The sequence below is a fragment of the Pleurodeles waltl genome, chromosome 7 (assembly GCF_031143425.1).
Source record: "Pleurodeles waltl isolate 20211129_DDA chromosome 7, aPleWal1.hap1.20221129, whole genome shotgun sequence".
Classification (NCBI taxonomy): Eukaryota; Metazoa; Chordata; class Amphibia; order Caudata; family Salamandridae; genus Pleurodeles; species Pleurodeles waltl.
In genome coordinates, this window is record NC_090446.1 from 412,849,396 (window position 1) to 412,865,197 (window position 15,802).

At 45.5% G+C, this 15,802-nt stretch overlaps 1 protein-coding gene across 4 annotated transcripts in view; it reads right to left on the bottom strand.

Annotated features, from left to right (window-relative positions):
• The window catches only part of RALGAPB (Ral GTPase activating protein non-catalytic subunit beta), a 1,713,320-nt gene that overhangs the window by 1,214,120 nt on the left and 483,398 nt on the right, over nt 1–15,802 (bottom strand). For all 4 annotated transcript variants that reach the window (XM_069243900.1, XM_069243898.1, XM_069243901.1 and 1 more), the window contains one exon: nt 475–676. In XM_069243900.1, coding sequence (XP_069100001.1) covers nt 475–676 — 202 coding nt within the window. The remainder of the gene's footprint in view (nt 1–474; nt 677–15,802) is intronic.

Genomic DNA, 15,802 nt, shown 5'->3' on the forward strand with positions numbered 1-15,802 from the left:
CTCTCTTTAGGTTTTCATACCCTCTCTAGCAGATAATCCACAAATCCTTCTATTTTTACAAGCTTACACCCGATCTACAAATACAGTTCTCAAACTCCATATTCCTACAGATGGCAAGAGACATGTACAAATTGTTGCCCAAAATATTGCATCCTTCACAGAACTTAAACCTGGAAATAAAAAGTCCTTCAAATGTTAAAATTATCTAGTACAATCATAACAGTTAAAGCAGTTAACATTTTGCAACTTAAATATTCACATAAACTCCTGTTTAAAGAAAAAATGTCAACATCTCAAGTCCCACTTCTCCCGCAAACACTGTTCATTCTAATGATCTAAAGCTATCTGAATCCATTTATGAACTTCAATTATATTTAGGAATGCAAGAAATTGTTTAGGTGAAGGATACATCTCAGAGCAATTCAGCTATACATCAAAACAAAACTGAAATCACAAGGAATTGAAATTAAATACCTAGACAAATAAGCAGACAATATCTCTTCCCCAGTCTTCTTGCTACAAAAAATCCTAGAGAGAGTTCCACATGCCTCAGCTCTTCCAGCTTCATAATTATCAGGAAACTCATTGGCATCAAACATTGGATTGGAGACCATGGTGTCTGTGGACAATTGTGATCCAGTCCGTCTGAATTCTACATTAGCTTGAGATGCTAAAGCTGCAGAAAGAAAAGTAGTGATTTATCATACCTGACGGGACACAGAAAAGGCTCTTGGTACACAACACAAACATTTATCCATGTATGTTTTGTCATGAGCTTACTGATTATATATATTTGAAATTTAGAACTGTATTTGACACCTATTTGGAGTGTCTTTTAAGATGGTGTACAAAAAATGTCCGACGTTATTTAGTTAAGGCTGTGAGGAATCGCTGCATTTAATTTTCATTGTATTAATGTTGCCCAATTAAATACATTTCCAACTGAAACTTTGTTTTGCATAACTTACAGTGAACTATAACCTGTCAGAAGAAAGATACATACAACATTTCTATTTTGGTATACTTACAGTTAAAGCTTATCAAATGAGCTACGGCAACCACATTATGGTTCAATGATGTTTATTAATTAAATAATTTGTGAGAATTTTAATGTTAATCTAAAAAAGTAATCATGTTACCATATTTTTACCTAATCGCCTGCAATCCTATACAGCGGGAAGCCTGTCCTGTGGCCCAGGAGCATGTGAGTCAAGTTTTGAGATCTGCTTTGTAGAAAAAGTGCTCCTTTTGGCATTGTTAACTCCCCCTGCTTTTTGCCTGATACTGATGCAAACTTGAGTGTGTGCTACAACCCTGCTAACCAGGCCGCAGGACCAGTGTTCTTTTCCAAAACTGTACCATTGTTTCTATAATTGGCACACCCCTGGCACACAGCTAAGTCCACTGTAAAGGGTACCAGTGGTAACAAGGGCTCTGTGATCCCCAAGGGTCCCCAAGGGTTGCAGTATGTATTGTGCCATCTTAAGGGGCGCTCACCAAAAACAGGCACATTGCCATTGCAGATTGTGTATGGTGGTAGGGAGAAAAAGGTTAAGTTGACAAGGCATCACTCTGGGTGCCATGCCCACAATCCACTGCCTGTGGCATAGTTAAGCCACCCATCTAGCAAGCCTTACAGATCCTAAGGCAGGGTGCTTTATGCCTCAGGTGACTGGAAATAGCTGCATGAGCAATATACAATATACTCCACAGCTTCATGATTGCTTCACTGAAGTCTGGGAAGTTTGGTATCAAACTTCTCAGCACAATCAACACACACTGATGCCAGTGTTGGATTTATTGTAAAATGCACACAGAAGACATCTTAGAAATGCCCCCTGTATTTTACCCAATCCTTAAGTGCAGGAATGACCAGTCTATGCCAGCCTGCCACTAACAGACACAATTCTGACCCCATGGGGTGAGAGCCTTTGTGCTCTCTGGGGTCAGACACAAAGCCTGCTCTGGAAGGAGGTGCTTCCCACCTCCCTCCTGCAGGAACCATAACACTTGGCATTGAGCCTCAAAGGCTCAGGCCTCCTATTACAGTGCCCCAGGGAACTCCAGCTAGTGGAGATGCCAGCTCCCCGGACCAAGCCCCACTTTATGTTGGCAGGTCCGGCAGGAAAATTAGGTAAAATGGGGAGGAGTGACCACTGCAGCTAGGACCACCTCTAAGGTGCCCAGAGTTGAAAGTACCCCCTCCTTGTAGAGTCCTCCATCTTGTTTTAAAGGACAGGGACCAATCGGTTAAGGAATGAGCCCCCCACCCCAAAGGGAGAGGGCACAGGAACGGTGTAGCCACCCGCAGGGACAGTAGCCATTGGCTACTGCCCTCTCACCCCTGTAACACCCCTAAATCTAGTTATTTAGGGGCTCCTCTGAACCTTACTCACCAGATTACTGGCGACCTCAAGAAGAAAAAAAGAAAAAGCAAGCAGGGCAGCTAAACCGACGCCAGCAGTAAATCCACCAGATGACAACTGACTTGGCCCCAGCCCTACCTTCTTGTCTGCAGCTTCAAAGACCCCTCCTCCAAGAAGGCAGCACATCCTGCAGGACCAGCAACCTCTACAAACCCCAAGAGTACTGCCTGCCCAGCAGAGGGCCAAGAACTCCAGAGCTCAGCGGCCCTGTCCAGATAAAATCTCCAAAAGGACTCCAGAAAGGCCCAGATCCGCTAGCCCTGTCCACTCTGCACCCAACACCCACTGCCTGAGTCCAGGTGGTCCAACGGTCCAGAGGAGGTCCCAAGGTGATTCCAACTTCAAGACCATCCTGGGTTGACCCCTCCTGGCCAACACGATGACACCTGCAGTCTCTCCTTCCCATCCAGCCTTTGGTTTTGCGGAACAGACCCTGTGGTCCCAAGCCTGCAGCATCTTTGTGGCCCCCAGGATTCCCTCAATGAAAAGCATTGGGCGCCTGATGCTGTGTTTGCACCCTGCATCCTCTGTGCCGTTGAGTGTACATGTTTGGTGCTGATCTGTGCCCCCTCCAGTGCTGACCTATGCCCTGATACTGCGGGTAATTACCTGCATTCTCTTTTCTACCAAGTCCCCCCCCCCCCCCCCACACCCAGTTCTTACAGGATTCCATTGCAAACCCGACACCAACTTTGCCCTCTGCCCCCAGCCGGCCTTGTGTTGCTTGTGGTGCACTTTTGGGATCAACTTGAACTTTGACCTGTGGACATCCTAAGCCCTGAAGACTGGAACTGTATGTTGCGTACTTCCCTGTTATCTGTGCTAACATTCTCCACCCCCGACTCTAATGATTCCTTTGTAAAACTGCTCAACATATAACTTTTGAAATAGAAAAGTGTTACTCGTAAACTGCTTTTTCTGCAATAACCAAACAAAGTATATTTGATACATATGCTTCATAATTACTTACAACTGTACTTACCTGCAATAAATATCCTTTGGTTCTAGTAATAAAGTAACAAAATATATTTTTTCTATATAAAAACTATTGGCCTAGAATTAGTCATTGAGTGTGTGCCTCATTGCTTGACACTGTGTGTACAACAAATGCATTGCATTACCCTCTGATAAGCCTAACTGCTCGACCACACTGCCACAAAAGAGTATTATCTACTTTAGCCTCTGTTAAGCCTCTGGGGAATCCCTGGACTCTGTACACACCATACCTCATTTTGGTATACTATATACACAGCCAGCTTCTTTTGTAATCCTAGTTCTTCAAGGGTCTCTTCATTGTGCAGCATAGTAAAATGCAACGCAGGGTATTGACGCACTTTTAAAAATACATATCAATATGTAACAACAAAAAAGGAAAATTTATTTATAAGGAAAATGTCACTTACCCAGTGTATATCTGTTCGTGGCATGTAGTGCTGCAGATTCACATGCTATCCATAGCTCTTCCGACATCTAGTTTTGGGCACAGAGTGCTACAAGTTGTTTTTCTTCGAAGAAGTCTTTTCAGAGTCACAGGATCAAATGAAGACTCCTCTCAGTTACAGTGAGCATTGGCATCTACTCCATTGTTAGATTGCTTTCCCGCAAAGGGTGAAGGAAGGAGTGATAGAGTATAAGAATATAAAGAGATGTCCATGCAAATGTAAATGTATATACATATGTATAAATGTTAAAACTTGAACGACTACAGGCTTCCAGGGAGGAGGGAGTGTGCATGTGAATCTGCAGCACTACATACCACGAACAGATGTACACTGGGTAAGTGACATTTTCCATTCAATGACATGTGTAGCTGCAGATACACATGCTATGCATAGACTACAAAGCAGTTAGTCCTACAGAAGTATGTTGAATATTTTGTAAATATGCAGATATTGCAGTAAGGTGGATTTTGATGGATGGGAAAGCAAAATTTGACTTTTGTAAATGAAGTAGGTAGCACACAATATCTTGTATAGATGCTGTGAGTGGGCCAGCATTTTTAGATGGACAGTAGTAAACAAATTATTTCCCTTTGTTAGCATACCACCTTCTGCGCCTGTCCGCGCCAAGACCGCGCCTAGCACCAGACCCCCTGGCCAACACGCCCCCACACTCCCTTTCACCATTACACTGCCGATGAACTCCACGCCTTAAACCCAGGTCGTTCCTCCACCTGCTGCCAGTCCACACCAACGCGCAACAGAGGACCCTTCTCTTGCAATGCCTGCAACTTCACCTGCAAGCCAACCCCCCCGAACACCATACCAAAACAGCAGACTCCTGTCCACAAACACGCAATTGAACTCTACTGACCACTCACTCGCCGGAAATCGCATTCCTCACCGAAACATGGATGAACCCTGCCTCAGAACCAGACATAGCAATAGCCTTACCAGATAATTACAAAATCACCAGAAGACACCGCAACAACAAACCAGGAGGAGGAATCGCAATAGTCCATAAAAACACCATAAGAATCTCCACCAACTCCGACGACATCATCAAGTCCGCTGAGCACCTCCACTTCACAATCTACGTAAACGCCAACAACACACTCAGAGGAACACTGGTCTACAGACCCCCCCCCCCGGCCAGAGACCACAGTTCTGCGATGATATCGCCTACACCATCATCTCCCAAGTCCTCGCCTCAACGGACTACATCCTCCTAGGCGACCTGAACTTCCACCTAGAAAAGAACAACAATACCAACACCACCAATCTAATCGACAATCTCGACCTCGGCCTCAAGCAACTTGTCACTTCACCAACCACACTCCGCAGGCCACACACTCGATCCCATCTTCTCAACCAGCAACCACGTCGCCCTCAGCCACACCACCAAACTCTACTGGACAGACCACCGATGCATCCATTTCTCCTACCAGAAACCAGTCACTCACCACCACCGCACACAGACGCCCGACGCAACTGGAGGAAAATATCCACAGACCAACTGATCTCCACCCTCGCCCAGACCCACCTCCTCCACACCTGGACCCCAGTCAACACAGAACACACTGCGAACACCATGGCCACCATCCACTCCGGATCACCATCGGACCCCTGCCCACACCACATCTTCAACAAAGCCAACACCATCATTGCCCCCCATATCTGCCACACCATCAACAGTTCCTTCGAATCAGCCACCTTCCCAGAGAGACGGAAGCACGCAGAAATCAACGCCTTGCTAAAGAAACCTAAGGCAGACCCTGACGACCCCAAGAACTACCGGCCAATCTCCCTCCTCCCCTACCCAGCCAAGGTCATCGAAATAATCGTGAACAATCAACCATCCAGGTTCCTGGAAGACAACAATACACTCAACACCTCCCAATCCGGATTCCGCAAAAACCACAGCACCGAGACCGCACTCATTGCTGCAACAGACGACATCAGGACCATGCTCGACAAAGGAGAAACAGCAGCACTCATCCTCCTGGACCTCTCCGCAGCTTTCGACACAGTATGCCATCACACTCTCCGCACACGCCTCCACAATGCTGGAATCCGCGACAAAGCCCTGGACTGGATCTTGTCATTTCTCAAGGACACGTCCCAAACAGTCCGCCTCTCGCCATTCCTATCAGAAGCCTCCAATATCACCTGTGGCGTCCCTCAAAGATCTTCAGTCAGCCCCACACTTCTCAACGTGTACATGGCCCCCCTCGGCAACATCGCACGAACACATCACATCAACATAGTCTCCTACGCTGACGACACTCAGCTCATCCTCTCCCTCACGAAAGATCCCACTACTGCAAAGGACAACCTCCACAACAGACTCCAAGCCATAGCCAGCTGGTTGGAATCAAGCCACCTCAGGCTAAACACAGACAAGACAGAATTACTCATCTTCGGCACCAACCCCTCAGCTTGGAACGACTCCTGGTGACCCAAGTCCCTAGGATCAGCACCCTCACCCACCACTCACGCACGCAACTTGGGATTCATCTTGGATTCCACACTCAGCATGACTCAGCAGGTAAATGCCATCTCCTCTTCCTGCTACAACACCATCCGCCTGCTCCGCAGAATCTTCAAATGGATTCCCATCGAAACCAGGAAAACCGTCACCCACGCCTTGGTCAGCAGCCGATTGGATTACGGAAACGCCCTATATGCAGGAATAACAAACAAACTCCAAACAAAACTGCAAAGAATCCAGAACGCATCCGCCCGCCTCATCCTGGACATCCCATGCGGCGACCACATCTCACCCCACCTCAGAGACCTACACTGGCTACCAGTATCAAAGAGGATCACCTTCAAAATCCTCATCCACGCACACAAGTCCCTCCACAACACAGGTCCCACCTACCTCAACAACAGACTCACCTTTCACACCCCCATCCGCAACCTTCGCTCCACCACCCACGCCCTAGCCTACGTTCCTCGCATCCACCGCACGACCGCTGGAGGAAGATCATTCTCCCACCTTGCCGCAAAGACCTGGAACTCCCTACCACTCCACCTCCGCCTGACCCAAGACCTTCTATCTTTCAGGAAACACCTCAAGACTTGGCTTTTCGACCAGTAGCCCCCCCCCCCCCAGGGCCTTGAGACCTTACCGGGTGAGTAGTGCGCTTTATAAATCCCTGATTGATTGATTAGTAGGTTTATGTGTTTGTTTAAGCACTTCCATACATTATGATGGAAGTTTTAGGTAACCAAATTCTATGACTTCAGGAGCCAAATCGCTAAGTTGACAGTATTGGGGCTTGGGTGCCTGATTTGACCTTTGCAATGTGTTAACAAATCTGGTCTGTTTGGGAGTTTGGAATGAGGTACTACAGGCAAGTCTAGGAGTGTTGTGTACCAATGTTGACGTGCCCATGTTTGGGCTATAAGTTTAATGGTAAGGGATGTCTGACAAAAATGTTTTGTGTATATATATATATATATATATATATATATATATATATATATATGTGTGTTATATATTTACACACATACATAAATATATGTGTGTGTGTGTATATATATATATATATATATATATATATATATATATATATATATATATATATATTAAAATATCCCTAAACTCCTCAACCGATACCCCCTAAAATGACCCTTGCCACCCAAAAAAACAATACTCATCCTAAACCCTAAATATACCCTTACCCCCCATACCCCCCCCAAATCCTATTTTGCCCGTCCTAAACCCTTTTAAAAAGAACATTTCCCATATATATCTATATATACACACACACACACATATATAAAAGATATGGAAAATGTCACTTACCCAGTGTACATCTGTTCGTGGCATGTTGCGTTGCAGATTCACATGCTGTGCACTGTTCCTGCCATCTAGTGTTGGGCTCGGAGTGTTACAAGTTGTTTTTCTTCGAAGAAGTCTTTTCGAGTCACGGGACCAAGTGACTCCTCCCTTTTGGCTCCATTGCGCATGGGCATCGACTCCATCTTAGATTGTTTTCCCACAGAGGGTGAGGTAGGAGTGGTAGAATGAGGATACTAAAGATGTCCATGCAATAGAATAGATATGTATGTACATAGTTTGTGTTAAAGGAATGTTTATTTACATATATACAATTTTAATGAAACTTAAACGGCTACAGGCTCTCGGGGAGGTGGGAGGGCGCATGTGAATCTGCAGCGCAACATGCCACGAACATATGTACACTGGGTAAGTGACATTTTCCGTTCAATGGCATGTGTAGCTGCAGATACACATGCTGTGCATAGACTACAAAGCAGTAATCCTCCCCAAAGCGGTGGTTAGCCTGTAGGAGTTGAAGTCATTTGAAATAATGTTCTTAGTACAGCCTGTCCTACTGTGGCTTGTTGTGTTGCTAACATATACACAGTAATGTTTGGTAAACGTATGAGGTGTAGACCAACTGTCTGCCTTACAAATCTCTGTCATTGGTATGTTACCTAGAAAGGCCATTGTTGCTCCTTTCTTTCTAGTGGAGTGAGCTTTTGGTGTAATGGGTAACTCACTTTTAGCTTTAAGGTAACAGGTCTGTATGCATTTGACTATCCATCTGGCTATGCCCTGTTTGGATATAGGGTTACCAGCATGGGGTTTTTGGAAACCAACGAACAATTGCTTAGTTTTTCTAAATGGTTATGTTCTGTCTATGTAATACATTAGTGCCCTTTTTATGTCTAATGTATGCAGTGCTCTTTCTGCTACTGTGGCTGTGGGAAGAAGACTGGGAGCTCTACAGTTTGGTTTAGATGAAACGGTGAAATTACTTTTGGCAGAAATGTTGGATTTGAGCAGAGAACCACTTTATGTTTGTGTACCTGTATCAATGGTTCCTCGATAGTGAACGCCTGTATTTTGCTAACTCTTCGTAGTGAAGTGATGGCTATTAGAAATGCTACCTTCCAAGTCAAGAATTGGACTTGGCAAGAATGCATGGGTTCAAAAGGTGGGCCCATGAGTCGTGTAAGTACAATATTAAGATTCCACGAGGGTACTGGTGGGGTTCTTGGAGGTATGATCCTTTTTAGTCCTTCCATAAAGGCTTTAATAACTGGGATTCTAAAAAGTGATTTTGTATGTTTAATCTGCAGGTAAGCAGAGATTGCAGTGAGATGAATTTTAATGGAAGAAAAAGCGAGATTTGCTTTTTGTAGGTGTAGTAAGTAACTCACAATGTTTTGTATGGAGGCATCTAACGGTGTGATTTGGTTTGCTTGGCAGTAGAAAACAAACCTTTTCCATTTATTAGCGTAACAGTGCCTTGTTGTCGGTTTTCTTGCCTGTTTAATGACTTCCATACACTCATTTGAAAGGTTTAGATAGCCAAATTCGAAGACTTCAGGAGCAAGATTGCTAGGTTGAGCGATGCTGGATTGAGGTGTCTGATCTGTTGTTTGTATTGTGTTAACAGATCTGGTCTGTTTGGGAGTTTGATGTGAGGTACTACTGAGAAGTCCAACAGTGTGGTGTACCACGGTTGGCTAGCCCACGTTGGTGCTATGAGTATTAGTTTGAGTTTGTTTTGACTCAGTTTGTTGACTAGGAAATGAATGAGTGGGAGAGGGAGAAAAGTGTAACCAAATATCCCTGACCAATTGATCCATAGAGCATTGCCCTTGGACTGAGGGTGTGGGTACCTGGATACGAAGTTTTGGCATTTTGCGTTTTGTCTTGTTGCAAACAGATCTATGTCTGGTGTCCCCCAGCAGTAGAAGTAATCCTGTAGAATCTGGGGATGTATTTCCCACCAGTTTGCTGGTGATCTCGACTGAGACTGTCAGCTAACTGATTGCTAATGCCTGGTATATATTGCGCTATCAGGCGAATGTTGTTGTGAATTGCCCAATGGCAAATCTTTTGTGCTAGGAGGCATAGTTATGACAAGTGTGTTCCCCCCTGCTTGTTTAGATAGTACATTGTTGTCATATTGTTTGTTTTGACAAGAATGTGTTTGTGGGCTGGAAGGGGTTGAAAAGCTTTTAGTGCTAGGGAGACCGCTAGTAGTTCTAAGTGATTTATGTGTAGTTGTTTTTGTTGATTGTCCCATTGTCCTTGTATATTGTGATTGTTGAGGTGTGCTCCCCACCCAATCATGGAAGCATCTGTTGTGATAATGGCATGAGGCACCAGGTCTTGAAATGGCCGCCCTTTGTTTAAATTTACAGGGTTCCACCATTGAAGCGAAAAGTGTGTTTGGCGGTCTATCAACACTAGATCCTGAAGTTGACCCTGTGCCTGCGTCCATTGTTTTGCTAGGCACTGCTGTAAGGGCCGCATGTGTAGCTGTGCGTTTGTGACAATAGCGACGCATGAGGACATCATGCCCAGTAGTTTCATGACAAATCTGACTGTGTACTGGTGATTTGGTTGTATGTTTGACACCATAGTTTGAAACGATTGAACTCTCTGTGGGCCTGGAGTGGCAATTGCTCTTTGTGTGTTGAGTGTTGAGTGTTGCGCCCACGTATTGTTGTAGTTGGGATGGTTGCAAATAAGATTTTTGGTAATTTATAGAAAAACCTAGTTTGTGTTGGGTATCTATTATATAATGCGTGTGATTTTGCCACCGGTGTTGAGTGTTGGCTTTTATTAGCCAATCGTCGAGATATGGGAATACGTGCATGTGATGTCTCCTTATATGAACTTCTACTATAGCGAGGCATTTTGTAAATACTCTGGGCGCTGTTGTTATCCTGAAGGGCAGTACCTTGAATTGGTAATGTTTGCCCTGTATGACAAATCTGAGGTATTTCCTGTGAGAAGGGATGGATGGGTATATGGAAATACACATCTTTTAGATACAGTGTTGCCATGTATTCTCCATGTTTTAGTAAGGGAACTACATTTTGTAGTGTGACCATGTGGAAATGTTCTGATTTGATGAAGAGGTTTAATGTCCTGAGATCTAAAATTGGTCTTAGTGTTTTGTCTTTTTTGGGAATAAGGAAATATAGGGAGTAAACCCCTGTTCATTTTTGGTGGTGAGGTACTAGTTCTATGGCTTGTTTTGTTAATAGTGCTTGTACCTCTATTTGTAGCAGGTCTAGATGTTGTGCCGACAGTTTGTGCGCTCGAGGGAACATCTGGAGGGAAATGTATGAACTCTATGCAGTAACCATGTTGGATAATTGATAGAAACCATGTGTCCGTGGTTATGTCTGACCAATGTTTGTGGTAGTGTGTTAATCTTCCCCCTACTGGTGATGTGTGTTGGGGAAGTGTGACATTGAAGTCAGTGTTTGTTACCGGGAGTCTGCTTGGTAAGCTGAAACTTTCCCCTTGATCTTGGGAATTGTCCCCTGAATGAACCACAAAACCCCCCTCTCTGGTATTGGGACTGGTAGGTGGGTTTTGCTTGAGAGGTGGATGCCTCTGAGGGTTGCTGTCTAAACTTTCCCCTGAATTGTGACTTTCGAAATGTCCCCCTATACTGGGAAGAGTAGAGCGCGCCCATGGCTTTGGCCGTGTAAGTGTCCTTCTTCATCTTTTCGATGGCGGTGTCCACCTCCGGCCCAAATAGTTGCTGCTGGTTAAACGGCATGTTTAACACTGCCTGCTGTATTTCAGGCTTGAATCCTGAACTTCGTAGCCAAGCATGTCTCCTGATTGTGACTGCGATGTATACAGCTCTTGCGGCGGGTCTGTGCGGATTTGGTTGTAGGAGATGGCTTGTCCTTCCTCAACCACGTGCTGAGCCAGTTTCTGATATTCTTTTGGTAGATGCTGAATGATATCATTCATTTCATCCCAGTGGGCTCTGTCGTAACGGGCGAGGAGGGCCTGTGAATTCGCAATATGCCATTGGTTGGCAGCTTGCGACGCCACTCTCTTCCCCGCTGCATCAAACTTGCGGCTTTCTTTATCAGGAGGTGGTGCATACCCTGATGATTGTGAGTTTGCACGTTTCCTTGCAGCCCCAACCACTACAGAGTCCAGAGGGAGCTGCTGTGTAATGAACACAGGGTCCGACGGGGGAGGTTTGTATTATTTTCCCACCCGCAGTGTGATCGCTCTCCCTTTGACAGGCTCTTGGAAGACTTGTTGTGCATGCTTAAGCATGCCTGGTAGCATAGGCAGGCTTTGGTATGATGCATGCGTGGACGCCAGGGTATTGAAAAGAAAGTCATCCTCCAATGGTTCCGAGTGCATAGTGACATTATGGAATGTCGCAGCCCTGGCCAGGACTTGTGTATAGGAGGTGCTATCCTCTGGAGGAGATGGCTTTGAGGGGTAGCACTCAGGGCTATTGTCTGAAACCAGGAGTCATAGAGGTCCCAGGGATCTACATCGTCCTGTGTTTGCACAGTATGTGTGGGTGACTGTGCCGTTGGCGTACTAAATGGCGACCCTGTCCTTTGTGGCGAATGTGGTGACGTTATTTCTGGCAAGAAATGTTGAGTTGGTGACTTCTCTCTAGCCACTTTTGCTCTTGGCTGTTCAGTTTCAGTCTCTGCCTGTGTTTGAAAAGCCAATTTCCTCTTAAATTTGAGAGGAGGGACAGTTTGAATCCTTCCAGTATCCTTCTGGATCTGTAATCTTGGTTGACTTTGATCAAACTCTTCAACATCCAGCTCCTCTTCAAACCTGTGCCTCTCCTTCAGTTGTTTGGAGAGCCCATGTTCTTCTGTATAAGAGGCCTTTTTCGGCTCCGAAGCCGGCTTTCTCTGCACCGAAATACCCATGGTAATGGTTGGCCTCGGCTCAGAAAGGCTCTTTCGAGGCTTAGTGGTTTTGACCAGTCGATGTCGACTTTTTTAGACGCTGGTTTTGCGACTCGAGTCGGAAGACTTCGGCACGATTTTGGCCTTCTTCGGCGGCGAAGATGTTGCTTGGTCACCGCTTTTTTTGTGGGTTGAGCCATGGCCTTCAGGCAGTGGCGTCCCAGAGGCCTTCTGCGTTTTTGGCTGACTTTGGGTTTGGGTCGGGCAGGTGTACTCACTTTTTGGCCCGCTGTGGGCGGTCGGTCTCCGGAGTCGTCCGATTCCGATCCCTGGATAAAGATAGCCATCTCATCCTCTTCGTCGTTGAGGTGTTGCGATGATTTTGACGCCATCTCTAAGCGCGCCGCCCTCCGATCTCTCAAGGTCTTTTTCGACGGAAAGGCCTTGCAGGCCTCGCAGGTATCCTCTCTGTGCTCCTGTGACAGACACAGATTACAGACCCAATGCTGGTCTGTATAAGGATACTTGGCGTGGCACGTCGGACAGAAATGGAAGGGGGTCTGGTCCATGAGGCTTCGACGACAGGTGTGGTCGGGCTGACCAGGCCTCGGCTGGGCGCGGAAGCCCCGAAAGGCCGCCGAAGCGGTTGTCTCGTCGGTGCCGATATATCGATAGAAGATCATTCCCGAACACAATACCACTGACGGATTTTTGATGATTTTAATACTTTCCCGATTCAAATCATGGAGCGAAGAGGAACGCGTCCGAACCCGATGGCAGAAAGAAAACAATCTAAGATGGAGTCGATGCCCATGCGCAATGGAGTCGAAAGGGAGGAGTCACTCGGTCCCGTGACTCGAAAAGACTTCTTAGAAGAATAACAATTTGTAACAATCCGAGCCCAACACTATTTGGCAGGAACAGTGCACAACATGTGTATCTGCAGCTACACGTCATCGAACATACATATATATATTATATGAAAAAAATGCTAAATGCTCACCTAATACTTACATTTAAAACGCAACCCATGCCCACCCAAAACCCTTCATATAACGCAACCCTTGCCCCTAGACCTATTTTCTCCAATTGCATTCTATAGGTTTTCCTACTGTTTGCATTGTTCCATGACTATTTACTGGTCTAATTTTGGTGTCTAGTGTATATATTGTGTATAATACCTCCAGAAGGAGTATTGCCTCTAAGATATTTTGGGTATTGTGTCACCCAAATAAATACCTTTATTTTTGGTAACACTGAGTAATGTCTTTACTTGTGTATAAGTACTCTGTAACTATAAGTGGTATTGCATGAGCTTTGCAAATCTCTTAGTTCAGCCTACGCTGCTCTGCTATAGCTATCTCTATCAGCATAAGCTGCTAGAACACTACTACATTTCACTAATAAGGGATAACTGGACCTGGTATAAGGTGTAAGTACCCAAGGTAACAGCTACAAACCAGGCCAGCCTCCTACACTGAGCGAAGTGATGTAAACAGCATTTGGAGTCATTTTGAATTCAAGGTAAAAGGTCAGATTTTTGATGAAAATCATTAACCCACGGACTTACGAAATGCTTCAGGATGTTCCAAAATGGACAATTTTCAACTGTAGCATTTTTATCTCTTTATGACTTGCTGAAGTGATTCATCACTTTTGGAGCTTAAATAATCACGTCTACTGCCTTTTGGTGATCTGAAAGTTTGAGAGTGTATAGTTTTGAGATTTTATAAAAGTGAAAGAAAATGCCCGATTTGGTAACAAGGAGAACAGAAACTCTTCATAATCCAAGGGTAGGTGCAAAGGGAAAATTTAGCATCCTAAAAAGGCTTGGTGTCATGATTGCAAGGCTCTTGGACACCGGACTGGAGACTAGACCTGTCCCCACAAAAAGAATATCTCTAGGTGCACCTGCACTAAATGCAGTGTTAAGTCTCCAGATGGGATTGCAGGTAGGCCCTGGCCATGTCAGTAAGTCTACTGAGGCAACTCTAGTCAGAAGGTGGGGTAGATGTAGCTTACCTGGCTGTCTGTCCCGGTAACCTGGAGAGATACAGACAACAGCCACATATTAATGGGATTTGGGTTGAAGCACAGAGGCACTGGTGCCAGTGTCACCATGGTGCTGAGCAACTGGTGTCCTCAGATCAATACTTGAGTGGTGAGACATATACAGTCCTCAATGCTGATAATCAGGCTAAGGTGCATCCCATGGCAAAGGTATCCTTAGAATGGGGAGGGGTTACTGGCCAGAAGAAGGTAGTGGTATATCCAGCAATCCTTGTAAAATGTCTGCTAGGCAATGATTCAGAGACCTCAGAATGGGAAGAGGTCTAAAGAAAGGCCCATGCAGCTATGCTGGGTATATCTGAATGGGTGTGCATCAAAACCAGAGCACAAAAGAAAGCCCAGGGTGAAAAAGTAGAGTTGGAGTCTGGAACAATGGCTTAATTTACAAAGAGGAAAGGCAAGATGTCTTGGAAACCACCTTCCAACCAGATGTCAGATCAGGTCCCCTCTCCTCAGGGAGAAGACCCGTCAGCCATAGAGGGAACTAGGACTCAGAAGCTTGGGCCATACATGGCAGAGTTCTTGGGCCCAGGGGGGCCCTCCATGGAGGATCTGTGCCAGGGGCAGAGGAGCTCGTCCCACTCTTAAAGGCCTGAGACAGCAAGCTGCTGATGAGGAGAAAGGAGATATTAGTGGCTCCCACAGGACCTATTGGGAGGAGAGACTCCTTTTCACTGAGGTCAGAGACCCCAAACCTGGTGCCACTAGGAGTGTTGTAGTACCTCAGCAGTTTAGAGTGTTTCTCCTCACTTTAGCCTATTATATCGCCCTAGCTGAGCATCTTGGCCAGGCTAAAACATGGAGTAGGTTGGTGAACCTCTTCTACTGGTCAGGTATGTCCCAGAAGGTGAATGAGTTTTTAGGTCAGGCGCATAAGCACTTTGACTTGTTGTAAGAATTGTGGGCTTTTAACCACGCCCATCTCATGCCCATCACTTTCACACGTTAGTGGGCTTGCCTTTTAAAAATCCTTTGCTATCATTGGTAAATGCTTTACGTTTGACTCTGAGCGAACTAGTTTTCTTTTTGGTCTTTCCTACGGGCTCTTGGAAAAATCCAGTTAGGAATTTACAACGCTAATAGCTCTAACTTGAGCAAATGCAAGACCCATTGCATTACAAGTGCTTGTTTTTAATTCCTGTGTGACCTATCTAGCCAGTGGCAAAACAGGTGGCCACCCAA